A 25,558-nucleotide genomic window follows, 5' to 3' on the forward strand; every position below is an offset into this window, starting at 1 on the left:
ATGGGCCAAATGGCCTGCTCTGTGCTGTAAGAATCTATGAATAGAGCAATGGTGGATAGGTGGGAGGAAAGATAAATCAAAAAGCATTGATTAAATAATAGTGTTAAGAGTGTTGTAGGGAAAAACAAGTCAACACAGTGAGGCTGCAGAGATGAGGAAGAATATGTCATTTGTAAATTTGAACTTAGGAGGAATGGTAAAAGAAGTTCAGAGGGGCCCAGATCATGGTGGTGTCAATAAAATGACGAGAGAAAGAAAGGCTGGAATACAGCAAAACCAAGAGAACTTGAAGGCAAGAAGTGAAAGAAAGACTGCCCACAAAGTGACGTGCTTTATCTTGATCCTTTCCAGAATTCCAGGAGGGCTTAGAGGACATGGGATTCAATTTTTAATTGGGATTTAGGAGGATGGAAATGGTTGTGACAAATGGTACTATATGAACAGTTGACAAATTTAAAATGAATAGGCTAACAGCATTCATACCATAACAGCATTCCCAGTAATGTCAAGGGATAGACAAAGTAGCAGTAATGGCCAGGATACATACATGGTAATGGGTTCACAGTAATGTGTAAGCTTTAGAGAAAATTAAGTGTAATATCTAGGATGTATTGAGAGTTAGGAGTTCGTCATAACATCCAGGCTATATGGAGAATTAATAGTTATGTTCAGGACATGGAGAGATCTAAAAACTTGCAGTAATGTTCATGATTTATTGAGTTAGTTCACAGTGATATCTCAAATGTCAGTGTTGGACCTTGCTGGTCTCCACCCTTCAGAAGCTCCAACTTGTCCATAACACAGCTGCCCATATCTTAAACAAAAACAGAATTACCTGGAAAAACTCAGCAGGTCTGGCAGCATCGGCGGAGAAGAAAAGAGTTGACGTTTCGAGTCCTCATGACCCTTCGACAGAACTTGAGTCATGAGGACTCGAAACGTCAACTCTTTTCTTCTCCGCCGATGCTGCCAGACCTGCTGAGTTTTTCCAGGTAATTCTGTTTTTGTTTTGGATTTCCAGCATCCGCAGTTTTTTTGTTTTTATCTCTGCCCATATCTTACCCTGCTGTAAATTCCATTTATCAATCACTCCATCTTCATGAACAAATATTGGATTCTCGCTCCCAATGCCTTACATTTTAAATCTTTATTCTTACTTCAAATCACTCCTTGAATTTCCTTGCCATTGGTGGTAAAGCTTTCAACTACCTCAGCTCTATTTTTTGGTACTTCATCATTAATTCCCTCACCTCTCCACTTTCGAAAATCTTTTCCAAAGCTGTAATACCCACCAAGCTCTTCTGCCACCTTTCTTCATCCCTCCTTGGTTCAATGTTCATTCCCCTATTTACCTCTATTGTTATGTTCCTTGGGACATATTTCTTTCAATACATTAAAGCTGTAAGATCCACACAAATAGCAGTTGTTATTCAGATTTCCCAGTCATATCTAGCCAATGGAAAAATAATATGATTGGCATGAATGAGGAAGTTGAACTTCAAGGAGACTTCACCAATGGAGACGTAAGCAATTTATCTGAGGTCAGAGGAAATCATGAAGCCAAGAATACCAATAGATGATGGAACCAGGATTGGTGCTATCTGTAGATGAAAGCTGAGAAGGTGTGAGAACAAAGCTCCTTACCTAACAGCTTCACCACACAGACTGCAGTAGTTCAAGCAGATAGCTTATCGCCAGTTTCTCAAGAGCAACTAGATATGGACAATAAATGCTGGCCTTGCCAACAATGCCCACATCTTGAAAATAATTCTTAAAAGTAAAAAAAGCTCTTTGAAGGCATGGCACGTGGTTTTCTTCAAAGGACTTGGATCAAGATGCTTTGATTCAGAACTTTGCTCTGTGAGAATTGGAGAGAATGAATGCTGAGAGTGTGTTCTGAAGCAATCTCAGAGCTTAGAAAGGAACTTTTCCTAATTGACACATTTGCTTTCTCTTCCTGGGCCTCATAGCCTTATGGATAAGGTTGCCCAAATCATGAGAAGCCTTTGTAACTTTGGAACTCTCTGCCTCAGAAGGCAGTGGAGACAGGGTCACTGAATATTTTTAAGGCAGAGGTGGATAAATTCTTGTTAGGCAAGGGAATCAAAGGTTATCTGGGCTAAATGGGAATGTAGAACTCAAAACACAAAAAGATCAGCCATGATCTTATTGAATGGCAGAGCAAGTTCAAGAGGCCAAATGGCTACTTCTGCTCCTATTTTGTATGTCTGTATCTAAGTGTCTAGATTTCTTGCTGACTGCCCTGTATCTGTTTGAATTTTGAGGTTTAAAAATGCTTTTTACAATACAAATGAATGCATTTGTTTGTATCAGAACACCAACATCCACTCAGATTAGCAGGTTGAGATATATATAAATCAATCTGAATAAGGCTTTCAATATTACCTGTGTCTAGTGGATCACAAAGATAAATAGCTTGGACATACTTCTGCTGAAGGACGTTTAGAACAGACTAGGCTGAAAACTTTTTTGCAATTTATTCATTCATGGGATTCAGGCATCGCTGGATAGGCCAGCATTTATTGCCTCAAATTGCTCTCGAGAAGGTGGTGGTGAGCTGCCTTCTTGAACCGCCGCAGTCCATGTGGTGTAGGAACACCCACAGAGCTGTTAGGAAGAGAGTTCCAGGATTTTGACCCAGCAATAGTAAAGCAACAGTGATATATTTCCAGGAACAATGATATTGTTCCAATTTCCTGACTAGTCTGCGGTGAGATATTTTCTGGCTTCACTGAGATGGAAACCATCCCACCAGCACCAATGGATTTATCTCTCTTTATCTCAAAATTGCAGTGTGTAACACTGTTCTTCCCCATTCCTTCAGTATGTCTATTCCCCCCAATCCGATCCTTCAAATAGTCTATACTTCCCAATCTAATTCTTCAATATTTCTTTCCCTCCCAATTTGATCCTTCACTGTGTCAGTCCCCCCCAATACATTCCTTTAGTATATCTATCTCTCCAAGTTCAATACTGCCATGTGTTTATTCCTCTCAATTCAATCTTTCATTGCGCCTATCCTTCCATCTACTGCCCTTGAGTCATCTATTTCAGATATTGGGGAAGATTATGTCACGCTGGAACATTAAGGATGTTCTAATGCAGCTTTATGAAAATTTCTGGGATATTTACTCTGTATCTAACCAGTGCTGACACCTGACCTGGGTGTACATCTCAGGACAGTGGAGAGGGAGTTTTGGTTTGCAGCCCATGCAGTACCTGATCAGTTAGTACTTGACGGGGCAGATTTTTAAAATTCATTCATGTGGTTCCGGTGTTGTTGGCTAGGCCAGCATTTATTGCCTATCCCTAATTGCCCTTGAGAAGGTGGTGGTGAGCTGCCTTCTTGAACCACTGCAGTCCATATGATGTAGGTACACCCACAATCCTGTTAGGGAAAGAGTTCCAGGATTTTGACCCAATGACAGTGAAGGAATGGCGATATGTTCCCAAGTCAGAATGGTGAGTGAAGGGGACCTGCCAGGTGGTGGTGTTCCCATGCATCTGCTGCCCTTGTCCTTCCAGATGGTAGCAGTCATGGGTTTGGAAGGTGCTGCCTAAGGAACTTGGTGAGTTCCTGCTGTGCATATCGCAGATGGTACACATTGCTGCCACTGTTCGTTGGTGGTGGAAAGAGTGAATGTTTGTGGATGGGGTGCCAATCAAGCAGGCGAATTATAGTGGGAGGCTTACTCTAAAAGTAACCTGTGCTGTACCTGACCTGGGACCTATTGATCAAATAATATAAAAAGAAGCATTATTATTGAGTAATCTTATTGAAGTGTGTAAATTGTTAACTTTCCATTGTGCTGAATGTTGACCTTTGATGTATATTTTCTCTCCCGGAAATTATTTTGCATTAGGAAAGTGTTTGTTTGAAGTGTAACATTGCTGAGTGAAAAAGGACTGCAACAATGACCAGTTACAGACTCGCGAGCTTGCAAAGTTCAGCTTTAAGAAGGAAAAGTTTTTCTCTCTCTTGTGGGGACAGAGTTGCTGAAGTTCTGGCTAGTTTCGCGGTGATTGGACAGCTGAGTGCCAGCCCCTCCGATTTGATTGGGCGCCGGGTTGCCAGTCAGGCTGGGTGTCAGTTTCAGGAGGTGTCATTGGATGAAATCGTTCCGGGGGGATGGGGGGCTCTCTCCCCCCTCCCTGGCCGCATTGTGGATGCCGGGACCCCCCGGTGCAACACACAAACTCTCCAGGTGACTCAGGCTGTCGGAGGCTCTGGGACTGGGTGACTGCGGCAGGATGGAGCGGCGGCTCGGGGCACTGCTGGCGGTCGGGGTTGTGCTGGGGCTGCTGAAGGAGATCGCTGGCTTGGTCCCGCTGAGCGACTTTTACCCCTTCGGGCTGGAACACGGGGACACGGTCAATGCCAAAGTGGATGATGGAGGATCGGGGCTGGTGGAGATCTCGCTCAGCTTTCCATTCTTCGGGGAGAGGCACTCCGGGCTTTACGTGAGTCTCACATGTTTCACTGCCAGCTTCTTAAGCCGCTCATTTCTCTACTTCTCTCCTTCAGTTATAACCCATGGCTGGCATATGATGCCAATCCCTACACCCCCTGGCACAATCCCTTCCCCGCAGGCAGCCATCTGAGCTGTCAACCCAACCCTACCATCTATAGGCAAGTGTCTATCAACCCCCACAGCCCGTCTCCAAAGGACCCCATCAGTGTTCAGAATCTGCACCTCCCTGCCCCACTCTCCATACTCGATCATCCCTGGAGCCTGGGCACACTGCCTGCCCCTTTGCACACCAGTCCACTGTGCATATTGTTTGTCTTTCATTGGAGCACTCCTGCCTCTAGCTGTCCACTGGGCAGTCACCTGCCCTTTGCTGTGTGTGAAGCAATGCATAAACTCCAGCATAAACTAGGTGCTCCATCCACCAGTATTATACACCAAACCATCTACCTGCCAGTTATTAGAGACTGGGCATCCTGTCTGCTTATTATTATGCACTGGATGCTCTATCTTTTACCCTGATTACTTTTCCTACCGATCACTATATTCTGGGCTTTTTACCTTTTCACATTATTATACACTGGACATGTTACCTGCCCAATATTGTACACTAAGCACTCTGCAAAGTATTATACACTCTGTGCTCGACTTACTCATTCTTATATACTGAGCGTTCCACCAGCTCAACATACACTAGGCAATCTGCCTGTCCATTATTGTCTCCTGGGTACTCTAAATGGCCATTATTATACATTGGGCATTTGGCCAATTATTATCAATTTGGTACTCTGCCTATTTGTTATTAAATACTAGATTCTCAGCTGTTGTATATATTTGTATATATATCATGGGGCACTTTATTTGCCCTGTATCATACACTGGACACGCTGTCTGCTCATAATTATGCACTGTCCTCCACTTGCCAATTATTTTATGCCGGGTTCTCTGCTGTTCATTATTATACCCTAAAAACCTCTTTCCTTTCCATCCTTTCCCTCAGTGCTTCACTAGCTACTGGTCAGTGTTATACTATTAGGATTAGAATATGCTAAACTCTACTCTTGTATTGTAAGAACTCAGTTCACAGGCCACTCAGGCTGTTTCTGTGTATGCCAGAGTTAACCCATGGGTTGGGAATGTTCCTTTGAGGAACAGATAAGCGAATTAATGGACCACATGGATTTACAGACTGGAGGCGAGTGTATAACCATCCAGCCCAAAGCAAATGGTAGTAGAATGGTAATATATTGCTAGCTTCAACAACAACTTGCATTTATATAGCACCATTAACAAAGCAAAATGTCCCAAGGTACTTAACAAGAAAATTGTCAATAATGTTTTATTTTTATCACCTGAGCCACACAAGGAGATAACCAAAATGGTGAAAAGAGGTAGATTTTACAGAACACCTTAAAGGAGAGGAGAGAGGTAGAGACAGAGAGGTTGAGGGAGGGAATTCCAGAGCATCTAAAAGCCATCAATGGTAAGTGAAAAAAATCCAGGATCCTCATGATGCCCAAATTGGAGGAGCACAGGGATTTGAAAGCTTGCAGGGCTGGGAGATGTTGGAGATAGGGAGGGGCAAGATCATGCATTGACTTGAAAACAAGGGACAAGGACTTTAAAATCAAGTGTTGTCAGACGGGAAGCCATTGTAAGTCAGCAAGCACAGGAGTGATGAGGGAGTAAGAATTGGTGCGAGTTAGGATACGGGCAGCAGACTTTTGGATGAACACCAGTTTATTTCGGCTGGAAAATGGGAGGCTGGCCAGAGAGCATTGGAAGAATCAGTCTAGAGATAACAAAGACACTGCTGAGGTGTTCCAGCAACAGATGAGCTGAGTAGGGTCGGAGTGAGACAATGCTGTGGAGGTGAAGCAGGTGAGTGGTGATGGGACAAATATGTGATTTCAAGCTCTTCTTTGGAGTCAAACACCAAAACCAAGGTTGCAAACAGTCTGGCTCAGTTTCAGACAGTTGCCAAAGAAAGGAATGGAGACAATGGTTCGGAATGGAGACAATGGCTTCAGCCTTTCCAATATTTAATTGGAAAAAATTCCTGTTTATCCGACATTGGATGTTGGACAAACAGGGTGACAGGTCAGAGTCAGTGGACAGATCGGGGAGCTGATGGTGAGGTAGAGCTGCGTGTCATCAGCACATGTGTGTAATCTAATGTGTTTTTGGATGATGCCACTGAGGGGCAGCGTGTGGATATGAAATAGAAGGGGTCATTGCAACATGTGTGTTTTTCAACTGTGTCCCATGACAGCACACGAGCTAGTAAACAAGTGGTTACTCTGTTTCAGTGACTTGAGAATGTATTTGATGTATTATGAATGTTTGCAATGGCAGAGAAATGCCTTTCACTTTTGTATGTATACTGGTTCCTGACTATTACTGGGAAATGGTTTTCCATATTGTGGGTATTGCTGAGGCACAATGGTGACTAGAGAACATATTCCCTACCATGTGCACCCATTAATGTGATATCACACTGGAGCTGGTGCAATGGAAGCTGGAGACACTCTGAATGGGGCACGCGGTGCTACCAGGCACTACTGGCATGGCAACCATTACCGTGACAGGCATTCAGGCTGCTCTTCCGAGTGTGCAACAAAAGCATCCCAACTGGCCAGATTGTGATGTCAAACAGCTGTTATGGCTGATTTTATGCACATTTTCCAAACCTGGACCCTCACTGGTGCCATTTATGCCCAACTTCCAGGTGAGGTGATATTGTAAGTTCTGCTTTTGGAAATCGAGTGGAGTGTTTTTGGAAGTATTGGGATGAACATCTGGATTGGGCAGGAAATGTCGCTGCATCCTCTCAGGGAAGATAGAGGGTTTGGCGAACTGTCCACACAAAGGCTGTAACAAGTATGAGAGCTGTCACTGCAGTGCATCTGGGTTTGTAGCATGACAGGGAGATGGATCAGAGCCTGAGGAGAGGGGAAGCTCTGTATGGCAGGAGGAGGAAGAGGTGGAGGAGGAGCAGCATACAGGGCACCTCTGCTTTAGGCGGGTTGTCTGTGAATGCTTACTGAAACCTTAGTTCCCTTAGGGCAGCACCTGTTTAACACCATTTCTCCACTATAGCCTAGCTTTTCATTCATCTGCAATAGCAACACAGTGCTCTCTTCACCAGAATCATACAATAAATGCCACCAATAGTCCCCTTTCCATAGCATCTTTATCAAACAACACACCGAATAATCCAAGCAAAACATTTACTAATCATCCTTGTGCATTCCCTTAGTGCCTGTCTTGTAGGTGTCCTTGCCTGTGCTAGTGCTCCAGCACCCGTGACTGCAGTACGGCTGGTGGGGAGACTGCTGACATTCATGAGGTGAGAAGGCAGATGGCCTTCATCTATGGTCCTGGCTTAGAACTACGCCACCCCAGCAGGGGCGGCAGCACTCTGGGATGGCTGGCAGGCAACAGGTAGGTCATTGGCAGAGCAGCTGTGGTGGGAGCATGAATGCTGTTGTTCTGGGAAAGGACTGCAGGTTCCTGTTCCAGAAGTCACTGCCAATCCTCAGGGCTGACACCTCAACAATCCCTGGTAATCTGCTGAAAGACAGATTGTTGGATTGTTGCCTGCACACTCATTTGAACACTGACATCACAGCCATGATGACAGAAGGCTGAGCCTCCATGGCAACAAGCACGGATCTCATGACGTCAGCCTGAGCTTCCACTGCATCGACCACCAGAAGCTGCATCACAACTGGGTCCACAAGTTCGGTCAAAGAGTTGGCTACACTGGAATGGATAGGCTCCAAGCTTTGCATCGTGCCCTGTGCCATGTTGGAGCTAGACTCCTCTAGGCTCTCACACAGTGACAGGACACAGGCTGACCAATGCACCCAGCATCTTGGGTGTGCATGTTCATCAGCGTTCTTCACTATACCGCTCCATCAAAGCCCTCAGCTGAGTACCCTTCAGCAGAACTCATCTGTGACCTCTCCCTCTGGTGAGCTACCACTCAAATTGACCTACCTCCCACCCTGCCGCGCAAGCAAGTCTGGTTGAAGCCCACTCATTCAGATCCCAATTCTCCGCTGTCCTCTAAAGATTACAGTCTGCCAGCATCTGAGCTGGTGTCAGACCAAGTGACAGTGCTTCTTCATCAGTACTGCGGTGTTGCTCTCACTCTTCTCCCTGAGGCTGCTGGGGCTGGATAGATGGCAGCTCTTGGGTGTCTAAGAGCAGAAAATCAGAAGTGGAAGGTTTGAGTGAGGGAAGCGGAGTGGATTGGAAAGCAAGAGGTCCATTGTCATACTATCACCAGCTTGCATACGACATGCCATATAGCAGGGTGAGGCTAAGGTGGGAGTTGTGAAGAGGCATAATGTTTTCAGCGATGCCAGATGCTGCAGGCTCTGTCACAGCTTGCTCCATGAATTGGAGAGCAGTCTTCCCTGTAGGAGATACAGGCATCCTTGTCCCAACCAGTTCTGCTCTGCTTCCATCTACTGTGTGCCACCTTGTCCTGTAATTGTTACACTGTGTTTGAATGATACACCTACAGAGCTGAATGACTGGAGGCTTGTGCAAGCAGTGGGAGGTGGGTGTGAGGCTGGCATCATTAGAATGTGTGTGGATGTACATAGGTATATAGATGGAGTTTTTGATGATTGCTTGGCCTGAATCCTGTGTGCTAGGGGTTGCTAATGGGTGAGAGATGGGGGTGTGCTGAATTGAGGAGATTCTTGGGATCAAACTCCAGACATTCAAATCCATAGCCACCTGATCCCTTTCCCTTGAGCGGGTGTTCCTTGAGGACCTCCTGCCGCCCCCCACCCCCCCACAACCCCCAACCCCCAACCCCCCCCAACCCCTCACTCCCCATCCTTGGCAGAAATACAACCTCTCTCCTCCTGCTGAACTCCACCACCAAGGCCTCCAAAGTCTCATCTGTGAACCTAGGAGTTCTCTCTCTTCCCTGGTGCTCTGTTTTGTACAGCACTTACTTGCATTCAGTGTCAATACAGCCGACAGCTGCAGCTCCCTTGCAATGAGGCATATCCCCTTTAAGAAGGGACAGACTGCCTTTAACAGGAGTCGGCTGGCTGCCCCATGTGATATCGGCTCTCTGCTGAGTGCAATGGTAACCAACTTTGTGGAGGCAGCTTGAAGCCACACTTCTATCATTTAAATGTGGAGGCTGTTCCAAGTTTGGGTGCTGCCTGTCTTAATGGGACCAGGTGCGGGCAGGTTACAATTCGTAAGTCCTGCGACTGAACTTGGGCCTTAACCAGTTCTTATCCTAGGGTGTTTGCAGAGCCAAGCCAGTCTGCTTGTAGGGGAAGCCTGAAGTCACAAAATCAAAATAACACTCCATCAGCAGTCTGGATCCTTATTCCTTTAGGGAAGGAAATCTGCCGTCCTTACCTGGTCTGGCCTACATATGACTCGAAATCCACAGCAACATAGTTGACTCTTACATGCCCTCTGAAATGGCCTAGCAAGCCACTCAGTTCTCAAGGGCAATTAAGGATGGGCATTAAATGCTGGCCTAGCCAGAGATGCCCATCATTGAATAAAAAAAATGTTGAAATTCATTTGCCAGTTATGTTCAAGTTTATTAATGTCTTCTTGTAATTTGTTGCAGCGCTCCTCAACGTTAACTGTCCCTATGAATTTGGTGTCAGCCAGTGATTTAGAATTTGTATTTTTGATTCCAAAGTCTAAATCTTTGATACAAATTGTGAACAGCAGGGGTCCCAGCAGTGATCCTTGTGGAATCCCACTTCCCGCCTTCCACAATTCTAAATACCCACTTTATACCCTGACCAGGAATTTTTCACTCGGCGTACAGGTGTATGAAATAGTGCGCGATGGTGTCGGGTGAGTTTCCCAATGTCATAGCGCACTCACGCGATATTTCGGTCGGCGGGCGCACACAAAAGTAGACAGTGTGCCCACTGACAATTTAGAGGGCTAATAAGGCCATTAATGGCGTAATTAGCTGGGATTTCTCACTGCCTGTTCAACGTTACGGTTGGTAGGTGGGCAAATCAGCCAGGCGGCCTTTGCCTTTTTCAGGAAACCTCATCCAAGGGCGGGATGAGGTTTCCGAGATTAATTTAAAAAAGATAAAAATGTTTGCACACAAAGTTCAGCATCCATGTGTTTAGGTGACTCAATCTGATGCATGGGCATTTTTTCCGGATTTTAAAATCTGTTTTTATTGTGTTTAAATTCTTCAGCTTCCTGAGGCAGCTCTCTGCCTTCAGGGAGCTTTCCTATCACGCTCCCCTGCGTCTGCCCTGACTTCAGCACTCACCCACATCCCACCCCCACCCTGGCAGCGCTGAGCCTTTCAGCGCACCTTTCACGCTGGCTGGCCGTTAATAGGCCAGCTATTGCTAAATCACGGTCGGGGGCCGATCGTGGGCAGTGGTCTGTTCCCCGGCCGCTCCCTCCAATCGTAGCTGTCCGCTGACCCGAAAATTCTGCCCCCAATTATCTTTCCATGTTGCAGACAGCTAATTATCCAACCATTCTGCTAATTGTTTCCTCCTTCCATATGTTCTGAACTTATTCATTGAGCTAAAATACATCACATTATCAAAGGCATTTTTGGAAATCTTTGGATTACATCTACTGAACTACAGTTGTCTACTCTCTTTGTTAGCTCTTCAAGGGATTCAGTACAATTGGTCAAGCAAAACTTTCCCTTTGGAAACCTATGTTGACGAGGCATTATCATAATTTTGTTTTCTACATGTTTTTCTATTTTCTTCTTTAGTTTTTATTTATTCGTTCATGGGATGTGGGTGTCACTGGCTAGGCCAGTGTTTATTGCCCATCCCGAATTGCCCTTTCAGAAGGTGGTGAGCTGCCTTCTTGAACTGCTGCAGTCCATGTGGTGTAGGTACATCCGCAGAGCTGATAGGGAGGGAGTTCCAGGATTTTGACCCAGCAACAGTGAAGGAACGGCGATATATTTCCAAATCATGATAGAGTGTGACTTGGAGGGAAACTTGCTGCCCCATTCCTTCTAGGTGGTAGAGGTCATGGGTTTGGAAGGTGCTTTCGAAGGAGCCTGTGTGATTTGCTACAGCGCATCTTGTAGATGGTACACACTGCTGCCACTGCGCGTCGGTGGTGGAGGGAGTAAAGATTTGTGGATGAGGTGTTAATCAAGTGGGCTGCTTTTTCCTGGATCAAACTTCTTGAGCAGCACTCATCCAAGCAAGCAAGGGGGTAGTTTTCCATCATGCTCCTGACTTGAGCCTTGTAGATGGTGGATAGGCTTTGGGGAGTCAGGAGGTGAGTTAGTAGGGACTGTATTATTTTTTCTATCACCGATGTTAAACTGACTGGTCTATAGTTCCTTAGATATGTTCCTTCAAACTTCTCAAATATAGATATAGGGCAGAATCACCTGTGCCCGCTGGTGTCGGGTGTGTTCGGCTGTGTGAGTAGGCAATATGTCGGAAAGGCCAAAAATCGATTTCACAGCATTCATCCGCTCAGCTCGTCGATGGCGGGCCACATTCCCCTCTATCAGGCATCGGGAGTCTCATTGTAATATATCAGCATATCATTATAAGGCCAACCTGCTGGAATCATCATCCGCCCATGTTGGCGGGAAAACATGCTGGCGCAGAACACGTCTTGACAAATGTGACATGCAGAAGTCAGGACTTAGCGCTAGGGCCTTGCTCACATCACGAATATCTGAGGAGCAGAAGATGCTGGAGCCCGACAGAACTGGATAATAGAGGAATGTCCATGCCACGCTGGGTGGATTCTCATGGTCGTGGCTCTGCTGTGAAGCAGCTCATGGAAGTTGGAAAGTCATCGTTGATGCTTACAACAGATGGTGGTCGAGGTGGTGGGAGAGGAACGGCTAGGATTGGCTGGGAGAGAAAGGTGTCCGGAGGGTGGTTGAGGTTGGGATGGGGGAATGAATGTGTTGGGCAGGTGAGCTTGGAAGGGGAGGAATGAAGGTGCTGGAGAGAATTTGCGAGTGGGGGAAGGGAGTACAGGGGAGAAGAGGGTAATGGGGGAGAAGATGGCAACTGGGCAGGTAGGTGCAAGGTGGGGTGGAAGGTGTAAGGGAAGGTGTGAGGAGAGGGGATGGAGCCCAGAGGGAGGAAGGACTGAGGAGAGGGGAGGGAATCTAGGGGGAGGAAGGAGAGCAAATAGAGGAGGGAATAAGGATGGAAAAAGAAGTAGGAGTGGAGGAAGGAGTCGGGAAGGGGAAAGGAGCAAAGCTGGAGGAAGAAGTGAGGCCGGACAAAGAGGTAAGGCTGGAGGAAGGAGTTGGGAGTGGGGAAGGACTAAGAGTGGTTGAAGAAGTAAGGGGAAGTAAGGGTGGAGGAAGGGGGAGGGACTAAGCGACAGGGGGATTCTGGGAGGGTGGCAGGACTAATTGTGGGGGAAGAGGTTCCAGAGTGGAAGGGATCCTGAGGAGGGGAGGGGTCCAGAGTGGATGATGTGCAGATGAATGTGCAAGAGAGGGGTCTCATAGGTCCAAATCTGCCTCCTGGGGAGTGAATTGAGGGTGGTATGAGGGAATGGTGAGAATGACCAAGGGCAGAGTGAGGTGGGAGGGTGAGGGTTCAATGGTAGCAGTAGAAGGGACGGCGATGGTGGTCGGTGGGGACTCGGAGGCAGACAAGGGGGTGGGAAGGAGGAGATCGGGGAGGTGAATCTGGATGGGGGTGGGATTTTCGGGAAGGAAGGGAACATGCACATTCACCTGGACATCCCCAAAAAGGAAAAGGGTTGTGGCTGGTAGGTCATGGAGGGAAGGTGGAAGGTGAAGCCGGGAGAGGATCATCTGTGATGGGGGAAAGGAGATGGGTGACTGGGGGAGGGGAAAAGGTGGGGGAGCTGATGAAAAAGCGAATCCAGACCATGCTGCCCAAATCAAAAGTGAAATGAGAGTCATGGTGGGCGAGGCCAATTGCTGTATGAGTGTGATCGCTGGATGGACGGAGGTGCAGGTCAGCTCAGATGGACAACTGAAACGAACCCCGACAGACAGCATTCAAAATGCTCAGGAGGTGAGTGTGATAAGTGAAAGATCCATGTGTGTGGGAGAGTGTTTGCACAAAGCTCCAAAAGGCCCTTCCACAAACACATTTTTTCCTCCAGAATCACTCGTTGACCAGCTGCTCCCTCTGCAGTCACAGAGGATGAGGTTGAGGGGGTCACAGGCAAAGGGGACTCAGAGGGAGAGGACAGCCTCTGAGATCCCTGACTGGATGACCCAGGGGTGTCCAGCTGCAGCTCCTCCTCCCTTTGGGTGCCCAGGGGCAAGAAGCACCTGAAGGAAAGTCGAGGTCCCCAATTCCCTCTCGTGTTGCCACTACAGGAACTCACCCATGGCTCCCATGATGGAATGCAGGTCCGCACCTATCTCTGCATTCTGATGGACCAGGGACCCCATGGCATCTGCCATCTTTTCCATGGAGACCTCCATATACACACATGTCAGCACAACTGCATCAGAGAGCAGGCAGACGCACTCTTCTGACTTGTGATCCACTCTTTTGAGGGCTTCCAACAGCTCTGTGTGATGTTCCCCCACCTTGTGCTGACTCTCACGGGTGAGTTGGAAGGCCAAATCCAGAGGTTCATCATCTGACTCAGACCTCACAGATGCCTCTTCTCCAGCTGTCCTCCAAGTGCCAGGGAGCTTGGCTTGAAACTGCCTCCTCCTACTGCGGACATGTGTCCATGCGGTGACCACCAGATTGTGAACCTGAGCCTGTTCTAAATCTAGGTCCCACCCAAGTATGTGTCTCTGCGTTGGTGGAGGGTGTGGATAAGCTCTGTGACAGGTCTTCCGGGCCACTTATTCCCAGCTCTTCACTGGAGGAGGAGTCCTCTTGGCTACAGATGAGGACATGGATGGAGCTGAGAGACTGGCTGACTGAGCGTGTTGGTCGCTTGCAGAACTCCCTGAGAAGCAAAGTAGAGATAATGGGCAGCAGAGTCAAAAGCAGGAGAGAGAGCACTCACAGTTGCGTTGAGAGAGGGATGATGTAGTGCAGGATCCTCACATGGGTGTTCGCCACCGACCTCACAGTCACTGCAGGCAAGGGTCCACATCCTCACCAATCAGTGTGATGGCCCACTCCTCAAAGTGAGTGAGGGGCCTAATGTGGGCTACTCGACCCCAGGTCCGGGACCTTTCCCTGCTGTTGTGAGCCAGCTTCTCCTGCATGGAAACAGATGGAGAGAGTGTGAGCAGGACACATGGCACTGTGTGGAATGTTTGTGTGGTGAGCGGGGCCATGGACAGGATGAGGATGTGAGCTTGAGAGGATATGACCCTGATGGAGATGTGAGGGTGTGTGTGAGAGTTAGTGGTGTTGTCCCTTGAAGTGTGAGATTCCTGTGGATGTGTGATGGGTTTGTGAGTTGAGAGCGATGAGAAGACTAAGTTACCCTGGCGGAACAGAAAAGACCATTCATCCTGCTGCGGCACTGGGTGGCTGTCCTCTTTTACAGAGCATTGGCGCTGCCACCTCATGTCATGCTGCTGCCTGTCCTATGGCCAGAGCAGGGGTAGAGAACATCGCGGTGGCCCTCCATGGTGTCCAAAAGGCATCCCAGTGACGTGTCATTAAACCTGGGGGCTGCAGTCTTTTTGCCTTTCATGGACATCTTCCCTGCAGTACTCATGGGCCGGAAGCACTGAGATGGGTGCACACAGCTGGACTTTAAATATGGCGTCCGGTGTGATGATGCAGTAAGGTGATGGCGTGGCAGGTGAACTAGAGCCCGCCTGCCATGGGAATGGCATGTTTCCCGGGATTGCGGTGGGCTTGGGACGATACAGCGTGAAAAGCTGCCATTGCGGTTGTTTTACCCACCCGATACTGCACGATTCCACCCACAGTCTTAACTATCCACAGGTTGTCCGTTACTACACTTTTTCCTACAGAATTATACAATATGTGTAATACCGGCTGTCCTCAGACTTAGCAGACAATTGGTTCCCGAAAACAGCATCTTAAGTTGAAACATCGTAACCTGGAACCGATTTTCCCACAAGAACTTTATAAAGGGGGGGATTGGTTCCTGAACCAAGGCCCGATACTCTAGTTTCACCAAAATAACCCAGAACTTTGTACTCAATCAGTTATAGACAAGTAATATAGAAACCATTAGGGGCAAAATTTTTCGTCCCAGGGGTGTGCGCACTCTTGACTTGATCGGGAGTAAAATAGTGCGCAATGACGTTGGGTGAACGTCCCAACGTTATTGCACACTCACGCGATATTTTGCTCGGCGAGCGTGCACGGGTGCCGGAGCGGCACCCACCATTAATTAAGCAGCCACTTAAGGCCCCTAACAGTCCAAATCACTGATTTTACGTTGCCTGTGTGATTTTCTGCTCATTGCAAGGGCAAAACGGGCAGGCGGCCAGCCGACATTTTCACAAACCCCATCCAAGGGCAGGATAAAAAGGCTCAGCAGCATTGCCGGTGTGAGTAGTGAGGGGTTTTGGAGATAGTTTGCAGCTGGTTGCTTGCTGGTACTTGGCGACTTCATCTCAGCTCGGGGCTTCGTTCTTAGCATTGCCAGGCCTCATATTTCAGGATTTATTGCTGTCTGCCAGGCCCCAGAGGATTCAGACTCTGTGGCCCCTTCCCTTACCCTGGAAATGGGGATTATGGTCTCCGCTCGGAGAGGAGGCCTCATGTCCTTATGCAGCTTCCATGGGAAGGGCCTGTGGGAGGAGAGGTGCAGGCACAAGGGGTGCAGGGCCAGCAGGTAGTCCAAGGTGGAAGGGACCGCAGAAGTCGCCACTATCTTGCTGCCAGGGTTTACAGGCGATGATGCAGCTACCTCAACATGTCTGAGGTGCAGTGCTGAAGGAGGCTCCGCCTCTCAAGGGAGAGCCCGACCTCCATTTGCCAGATGATTGGGCCTGAGATAAGCTCTGACTGTGTGGGTGGACACCCCATGCCAGTGGCTCTGAAGGTCAACAGTGGCCCTCAACTTCTATGCCTCTGGCTCTTTCCAAGGGTCAGTGGGGTATCTATGTGGATTCTCCCAATCAGCTGTCCACAGTTGCTTCAAGCTGGTGACAGAAGCTCTGTTCAGGTAGATTCTGACCTTTATTCTTTACCGGACAAGGCCAGCCAGACTGAGTGAGCCAGAGGCTTTGCAGCGATTGCTGGCTTCCTCCACAGCCTGGGTGCTATAGACTGCACAAATGTGGCCATCTAGGTGCCAGCAGGTGAGCCCGGTGCCTTCGTCAACAGGAAGAACTCCATGAACGTGCAGATAGTGTGTGATCACAGGATGCAGATTCTGCAAGTGCGTGCAATGTACCCAGGCAACTCCCTTGACATTTGTATCCTGAGACACTCCCAGGTACCGGGGCTCTTCAGTGCTGCAGCCCGACTGGATGGATGGCTGCTGGGTGACAAGGGCTATCCATTGAAGAGGTGACTCATGATGCTTCTCCGACACCCAAGAACAGAGGCAGGGAAGCGTTACACTACGAGTCCTGCCTCCATAAGGGTGGTGGTAGAGAGGTCTTCTCAAGATACACTTCCGATGCCTAGACCGTTCAAGGGGAACGCTACAATACCCCACCAGGTGTCACTGATAGTGGTTGCATGCTGCACTCTCTACAATCTGGCACTGGCAAGGGGGGACACACTGGAGGAAGAGGATCTTGATGCAACTCCACAGGCCACAGATGATGAGTCCAGTAGTGAGTCCGAAGATGGTCAATGCAGTATTCACACTTCGCATGGACTCCTCCATCACGGAGACCATGCACGAGGACCCTCATGGATCTCTGCCAGATCCTCCTGCACATCTCGCTGGATATCCAACATCTGCTGCCTCATGGATGACTCCAGAGGCTCATAATCAGCCTTCAGACTGAGCATCGTCCTGCGACTGTCAGTGCCCTGGGCATTCTCTGCCTCCGCCTGCACCACAAGCGAGTGTGACATGCCCTCACCAACATGCACCGAGATACTAGCTGCTGCTCTAATTCTCGTGAGTTGTTGGTATCTGTGAGTGTGACGCAGGTGCAAATGATGCCCGATGATCCTCCGGTGCCAGGGGCGACTTTTCGGGTTCCAGAGAGTGAACGCCTGCTGGTGAACCTAAAAGGGAGAACAAGGACATGTCATTAGTTAAGTCATCACCCTGTCACTGTGCGTGCCAGACACCCTAGTGAGACAACGGAGACCTGCATCATGGTGCCCCTGTCTTCCGATGATCAATGGGGACTCCAGGTTCGAGGCTCCCATCAATGAAACGACTACACTAGAATGGTTGCACAAGCCGAAATTCTCACCTCTATGTATGTCTGGCACCCTCGCCTCTCCACGCCCAGTTACATGTGGGGCGTGCTGGCTCTCAAGCTCCAGAGAGTCTTGCTTATATCTCAAAAGGATTAGGAGGCTAGCAGGGCCTCCGCCAGTCAGCGACCTTTCTATATTGTTGTGGGCCGTTTTCTCCTGAAACAACAGAGGAGCATTGAATAGTCCACTCTGTACCTGCAGTTCCATTGCAGCTTGGCCAACCCCAACTGAAGAGCACCTGGTAGGGCATATCCAAGCCATGGCCCTCGAGCCGCAAGGCACTCGTCCAAGCAGCCAGGGCTCACCCCCTTGGCCACTCTGGCATCATGGACAGTTGGCACTCAGACTCTAACACGGGGGGATGGCCAGACCTTAACACTTCAACATGCTGACTCATGTCAATATGGTACTCACCATTCCTGATCGCAGCAGGTCATTGAAGCGCTTCCGGCACTGCACCCAGGAGCACCGCAAAGCATCATGGCTGTTGACCAGTGCTGCCATCTCCCCCTTTGGTGATCTCCTCCTTCCACACCTGGGGACAAGGGTGTCCCTCCAGGCAGCCATCTCCTCCAGGAGAACATCGTGGCACTCGTCAGAGAAGTGGGGGGCCGAGTGCCCACCCGACCTGCCCTCCCACCTGCCGTGTCCAGCTGCACTCGGGTCCATAGTGTCAACTCAGGCGACATCCTCCATGGTAGCCTTCCAGGGGCTGCCTGGGCCGCTTTTAAAAGGGCTGCTGGATCGCCATTGGACCTGGTGGCCGACAGGACCCTGTCCCCTTTCTGGCCAGTGCGGAGCCACATTTCACGTAGGGTGGGCCTTAATTGGCCCGCCAGCATGAAATCGCGGTTGGGGCCTGATTGCAGGCCATTTCATGGCCGCTCCCGAGCCCGCCTGCCGTGCCAGCCCAACAAAGGGAAAATCCTGCCCCATGTTGTAAATAGCAATCATATCAACATTAAAAAATCACATCATCAGCTAAAAATACATTTAGAAATATAGTATAGCACTGTAATAGTGGCGTCCGAACAGCAACTGAGTGTCTTGAGTCAGGGAGATGGGTGACGCTGAACATCGGTGCGCATATATGAACAACTGAACTTGTTTGCTGGTGTGGTGTCATAAAGTCGAAACTAATGTGGGAAAATCAAAATGGTGTCAATTTATAAACATCATAAGTGCTGTTCTTTGTAACTCGAGCGTCGTAAAGTCGAGGACTGCCTTTCGTATCTAAGCTGTCTCTTCCCTAGATTCTTTAAAAATGTGCAGATGTAATCTGCCTGGATGAGGAATTTTGTCCTCTTTTTAAAATATTTCTCTTTTTATTTTAAAAGCACTTATGTCATTTCTAATCCCATTTCTGATATTATGTCCACCTGACCTGTCTCCTGGTAAATACTAAAACAAACTAATTATTTTCTGCTATTGGTGCCTGTGATTTTATCGTAATCATCCCTTACTGACCCTATTCCCATCACAGCCTTCCTTTTTTATTGATGTGCCTGCAAAATATTTTACTATTTTGTTTTATGTTCCTTTATAATTTAAGTTCATAGTTCCTCTATGCCTTTCTAATTTCTTGACTTTACTTCTGATCTCTTTGTATTCTCCCATGTTACGCTGTCCCCTGAAGCCTGTGTACTTAGTGTATGTCCCTTTCCTTACCCTCCGTTTTTCCCTTGTGTCTTATTATTGCTTAGTTTGTTTTTTTTTAGCAGAGTATATTTTTCATGGGCTATGTTGAACACCATTTTAAACACTTCACTTTGCTGTTTGACATAATTGTTTGCCAATATTGTTGTCCATTTTATTTTCCCAAGTTCTACTCAGGTTCTGAAAATTGACTTTTCTCCAATATAATACTTTGGTTTTTGTCACAATTATATCCTTACCCCATTATCACCCAAAGAGTAATATTTTATGCTCACTGTTATCTAGATGTTCCCCTGCCTTTACCATTATCTACTCTGGTCTATTCACTATTACTAGATCCAGTCATGAATCCCCCCTTGTTGGGCTTCTCACATACTGGGTTGCAAAGGAGTCCTATACAGATTGGAGGAACTCCATTCCCTTTCCCCTTTACCAACCCCTTCTGACCAATTAATTCCAGAGCAGCTGAAATCCTCCATAATTAGTATTCTGTTTGTTACTTGTTTTCCTAATTTGTTTGCCTAGTTCTTTTTCTACCTCCGTTCCATTATTAGGTGGTCTATAGCCTACACCTATTAGTGTGATTGATCCTTTATTATCTCTATCCACATGCATTCTATTTCTCTTTTAGTGATGGCTGCAATTAGTTTTTTATACTGCCATGATCTTATGTATAGTAAGTACAGCTACTCCAACTCCCATTTTTCCCTCTCTATCTTTTCAAAATATGTTACACAGTGCAATGTTTAATTCCCAGTGCTGATTTTACAGTAACTTTGTATCAGTAATCCCAACTATATCTGGATACATGCTATGAATTATCACCTCCCATTCCCCTGTTTTATTAAGTACAGTGTGCATTGCTGTACAGACAGGTTAACTCATTTTTAATAGCACTCACTTTACTTTAACCATCTTTTTAGATACTTGTCCTATAAAGCCTTTTTATTCCATGGTGATTTATGTCCCACCTTAGTTTAGAATGTCAAAACTCCCTTTTCTTCTTTTGTTTTGATTCTTGTAGACCCCACCCCACTCCCCTCCCCCCCTATTACTAGTTTAAAACCTTTGCAACCTTCCTATTTACCCTTTCCGCGAGGACACTGTCCCAAACTGGGTAAGGTGGAGACCGTCCCATTGATTGAGCTCCTTCCTCCACTGTACAGCTCATGTGTGACACAGCTAGTGATAGCTCAAGTCAAGATGATCAAGTCATAAAGTACCACACAGAAGTGAAACCTTCCCTTTTACCCAGTGTCCATAGTACCTGCTGAGGGTGAATGGGCTCACTTTATCTGGAGTTTACTGGGTGCTAAAACTCCATAATTGCTGTCTGATGTTTTAACTGTCTGAAAATGTTAAACATGTTCTTCCCAACCCCGTTGTCACATTTGTTTTGCTGTCTACTGGCCACCTAACAGTCCAATCAGATTGCAGAAAAGTGACAGATGACCAATCAATTGTGCAGTAATGGCTGGGCGCTAAGCAACACTCCATTCTTCCTCTTTCTTACCCTTGAGGTGAGAAACCGCAAAGAATAATTTTAAAAATGCAGTAACAACAGAGTGGTTCAATGTTACAGTGCCTGCCCAGGCACCAGCTGTGGTCCAGGCACTGTCAGGAGTGAACCTTCCAACCTCCCCTTTCAGTCCAATTCCTGCCAGAACTTGCCTTTAGAACTATAAAAGTCTACAGTCAAAATCATTGTCACATTTAGATTCAGAGTGTGGAGTTTCAATGAAGCTACAGAAAGTAATTTAGCGAAATTTACCACATTCCAGTTGTGTAATGGTTGCAATGATGCACCTAGGAACTGTTTAAAGGAAGCCTTACCTCAGCTTAATTTATTTTTTTAACAAAGAAAACTAATTTCTTGCATTGTCTGTGATGCCCGAACAAAGGATTACCGGACTTTGATTATCGACCAAAAATCTAAGTCTTGAAAGCTACAATTATCTAGTATCCAGTCTTTTGGTGGGAGAATTCCAAAGGTCCACTATTCTTTGAATGAATAAGTGCTCCCTGTTTTCTCTCCTCGACCTAGTTCTAAGTTTAGGACTGTGCCTCCTTGTCCTGGATTTCTTAACTAATGGAAGTTGGTTCTCCGTATGTATCCTATCAAATCCTTTTAATAGTCATTAGGTAGTACAGAACTTGAGTATTGCTGAAAAAAGAGACATGCTGTCAAAGCTTTTCATCTTGCACTCATCAGGACAGAATTACATGAATACTAAGTCTCAAAGAGAACAACAATTTATACTGCATAAGAAGAGGATGCTGATTGGTTGGCAAGTGGATTCTGATTTATAGAGGCATTACCATGGAGAATGCACCAGGGAACAGTTAACAGTAAAGCTTTTGTTTAAGTTCAGACTGGGCAGGTTGACTCTGGTTAGAACCCTTTGAAACCTTTTAAACATCTTGAGCTCCTTTCCCAGTTTCCCATTCTCTAACTCCCCCAGGCATCATTCTCCCAATCCCACTCCCCAGTCTTTCTCTCTTTAATCTCCTTAATCTCACAATCCTGTTCCCTAGTCCCCTCTCCTCCCCACACCTCACATCCCCCACCTCCAATACTCCCCAACCTCCATCCCCTAATTACAGCCTTGTTCTCATCTAATACCTACTCCATCTCATCCACCCCAGTCCTAAGTCACTTACTCTTTCCCAGCCCAAGCCCCAATCCCCTATCTCCTAGTTCCTGTTCACCAACTTCCAACCAAACCCTTTGGGTGGAATCCTCCAGTCTGGAGTCTAAGTCCGGGAAAGTTGGCATGATTCCCACTGGGTAGCGGGACAGCTGAACATGTACGATTTTCCACTGTCCAACTCATTAATAATGCATCCATGTGGAGCTCAGCAAATCTTGTGGCAGGACGTGCAGGGAGTCGCCAGCCCCACTGTTATATCATGTGGCCCAAGGTCCTGGCTCCATATTTAAAGGGCACCCAGACAGCCATTCACTCACTGTAGGCCAGGAGCTGCACATTGCTCCTCCAGAGTCCTTGTGGCCTCAGCCCTTACTGGAGAAGCTGGAAGATGTGAGCAACCCAGGACATAGGAGGGGACCTCTGGCATTGCCTTTCACTCACCTCGAGATAGAGCACCGCCATGTTCAAGCCAATGCTTGCTGTTGCAGTGCACCATGTTTGCCAGCATATTAACTTTGAGACCCCACTGATTCTTGCTGCTCAGGCCCTTGCTTCTCCTGGCCCCGTGCCAACTAGTGATGGGCCCTGCATCTCCTCACCTGGATGAGAGCCATTATCAAGGCAGGGCCTTAGTGGATGTGTGAGTGAATTGAAGTGAGATATTTAGTGAGCTTGTCTTTTACAGGTTTCCCTCCATCTCAAAGCCAGCTGGTCAGTTCTAAGCCTTTTGCTTGGCCTCCATCTAGACATGTTATCCCCATCCCACCCATCTAGGTGAAGGAAAACCTGGAGGACCAAAGGTGGGTGTTTCTCCTGTTCATACATGACTGCACATCGACACATTGTTCTTTGACCAGGGTGATGAGAGCCATGTGCAAGAAGTCTCCCTCTGACACTATTCTGCTTGTCTCCACCACCTTCGAGACTCCATAGAGAGACCACTGCCTTGTAGCATGGACAGACTAACCACATGAGTCCTTGTCAGCCATTCACACAGGAGTGATGGAGGTTTGGAGTCCTGAGTTGGCTCCACCAGCCATGCCCTATCATCCCTGTCTTTGTTTGCAGCCGATGGCAAATGCCACAGAACGAATGTCAGTTCCACACCTTTCTGGGAACTTGAGGTTATGAGACCCAAGAGTTTAATATGGGCTTCACCATAGAGAGGAGACCACAACTGAGCATGCTGGACATCCAGTTGCCTCACTCCCCTTTCTGACTGTGATTGTTGCGTTCTATCACCAGTATCCTGAGTTCACCCTCCAGGACACCACTGTCAACACCACCGATTCTGCCCTCCAAGACACTCCACCCCTTTCCCCTTCCCGGACACTGTCTCCCCTTCCCCAATAAGCTTGCGTGCTCCCCCTGACCACTCACCTCTGTCCCCCTACTACAGCCTTCGCTTGCCTCCCCTGCCTGGCCTTGGCACAGCTTTTGCTACTGGTACTCAATATGAGTGAACTTATGTGAGGTCCCCAAGAAGGAGAAAGCAACATCTACGAACCACAAAGCCGTGGATGAGGTGAGGCTCACCAGGTGCACGCCACTTATATGCAGTCATAAAGCTGAGAGTTTTCAATTCTTGCTGGTGGGGAACTTAATTTGGATGGGGGAGCTTCATTCCGGCGAGGTGGTCTTTTAATGAGCATGCATGAGATGCTAATATATGCAAATGAGATTCCCACCATTGTTTGTCAGGATGCCCCAACCACCTTTAACCCGTCTTGAAAGTCAGGAGAACAAAATTCACACCGTTTATCCTGCCCTCGGAAAACAGATTTTTTTGTCTTCTGCCAAATTCCTCTACCTGCCACGATTCCTGCTGCTGACCAATACCTCTGGCCCACTCCCTCCTCTTTCTCTCTCTCACTTTCTCTCTTTTTTCCCCCTCTCTCTCTTTCTTTTTCCTCTCTCTTTCTCTTTCTCTCTCTCTCTATCTTCTTTCTCTCACCCTTCTCTACCACCAGCAGTCTCTGCACCATTCACTGCTATTTTTGGTTATTCCTAAGCAGAGATTGGGTCTCTGCAGTCGGTGGGGAAGGGGTGGAGTGGGAGGTAAAGCAGGGGGTGGGGTAATGATGGTGGGGTTTTGGCGTCAGTGAGCCTGAGACTTCTCCGTGGCAGTGGTCAGTGACATCACAGAATGGAGCGGGGAAGGGGGAATGGGATTACCCTTGCTGAAGTGAAGTAAAGGCTTGGCTCTTTCAGGCTGCAATGCACATAGCCAATGAGATTCATGCCCAGTTCCTGGAGACCCCAGAGAGAACTGGCAACTGTCTATATTGAGTGAAGGCATCTTTAACAATGGTCCAAGATACTTTTCTGAATGCAGCAACATGACATCTGGACATTACTATTGTCCTCAATTTATCAATCTGTACTGATGAAGAAAACCACAACCAGTTTGTCTGAAATTAGTTTCTTCTCAGAAATGCATGCGTGGTGCCATTGTAACCACTTACATGCTGATTCTAGCAATATAAAAATACAGTTCAATAAGCTGTTCAGCACACATCCATTTTGCCACAGATAATATGAGTGATATTTTATAATTGGGACAGACAGTATAAATTGGAATATATACTTGAGGATCGGCCGATAAAGGAACAGGTGTCTTTGTATAAGAAATGCAGCAGGTACAAAGACCTGATTCTGATTGCTGGAAATCCTTGAAATTGGAAAGTTATTTAAAACTCTTGGCTGTCAGAGCCAAGGATTAGAGATCCCAGGTGTGTGCAGGGTTATTGCTGGAGTTTAACCACCTAAAACCACACTGTTTGCTGGCTTTGAGCACTGGTAAACTTCCCACTGCTAGTTCAACTTACCCTTTATGTCAGTTAGCCTGGAGGGTTATCGGGAATCAAGTGGGATGAATCCCAGAACCAGTGGCAAATCCATTTATCTAAGTCTAATTAATGTCTGATCATCAGCAATGGCTGGTGTAAGGCAGATTTGCCTGGCCCATTTATCACGTTATGGTTGGCTGCCACATATGGTTGGCAATTTTGCAATGCTGGTGTTATCCTGGAGCCAACTGAAGCCCTACAAGAATTCAATTACCTTCTGCCTGTCCCAAGTAAGAGTGTTCTTTCAGAAAAGGGAAAAGAGGGAGATGTACACACGCGCACACATTCACACACAGAAACACACACACAGAGACATGCACATACGCACAGGCAGACACACATGCACACACGCACACACACACGCACACACAGACACACACACACAAAGACACACACACACAGAGACAGGCACATACACACACACAGGCACACATGCATGCACACACAAGTGCGCACACACACACATCCCATGATGTGTGGGCAGGGAGGAAAAGAGATCATGTCTGAGGGACTAGTGCTTTTTTCATTTTGAGCTCTCCGAGGGCCCATCAGTGAGAGGCCAGAGTAACAAGGGCAGTTCCAGCTTTGAATTCTGACCCTTGCTACAA

At 47.4% G+C, this 25,558-nt stretch overlaps 1 protein-coding gene across 2 annotated transcripts in view; it reads left to right on the forward strand.

Annotated features, from left to right (window-relative positions):
• The first annotated feature begins 4,131 nt into the window (after positions 1 to 4,131).
• The window catches only part of sned1 (sushi, nidogen and EGF-like domains 1), a 229,237-nt gene continuing 207,810 nt past the window's right edge, over positions 4,132 to 25,558 (forward strand). For both annotated transcript variants that reach the window (XM_041181506.1, XM_041181515.1), the window contains exon 1: positions 4,132 to 4,482. In XM_041181506.1, the coding sequence (XP_041037440.1) occupies positions 4,273 to 4,482 (210 nt within the window). In that variant the 5' untranslated portion in view covers positions 4,132 to 4,272. The remainder of the gene's footprint in view (positions 4,483 to 25,558) is intronic.

Source organism: Carcharodon carcharias, chromosome 2 (assembly GCF_017639515.1).
Source record: "Carcharodon carcharias isolate sCarCar2 chromosome 2, sCarCar2.pri, whole genome shotgun sequence".
Lineage (NCBI taxonomy): Eukaryota > Metazoa > Chordata > Chondrichthyes > Lamniformes > Lamnidae > Carcharodon > Carcharodon carcharias.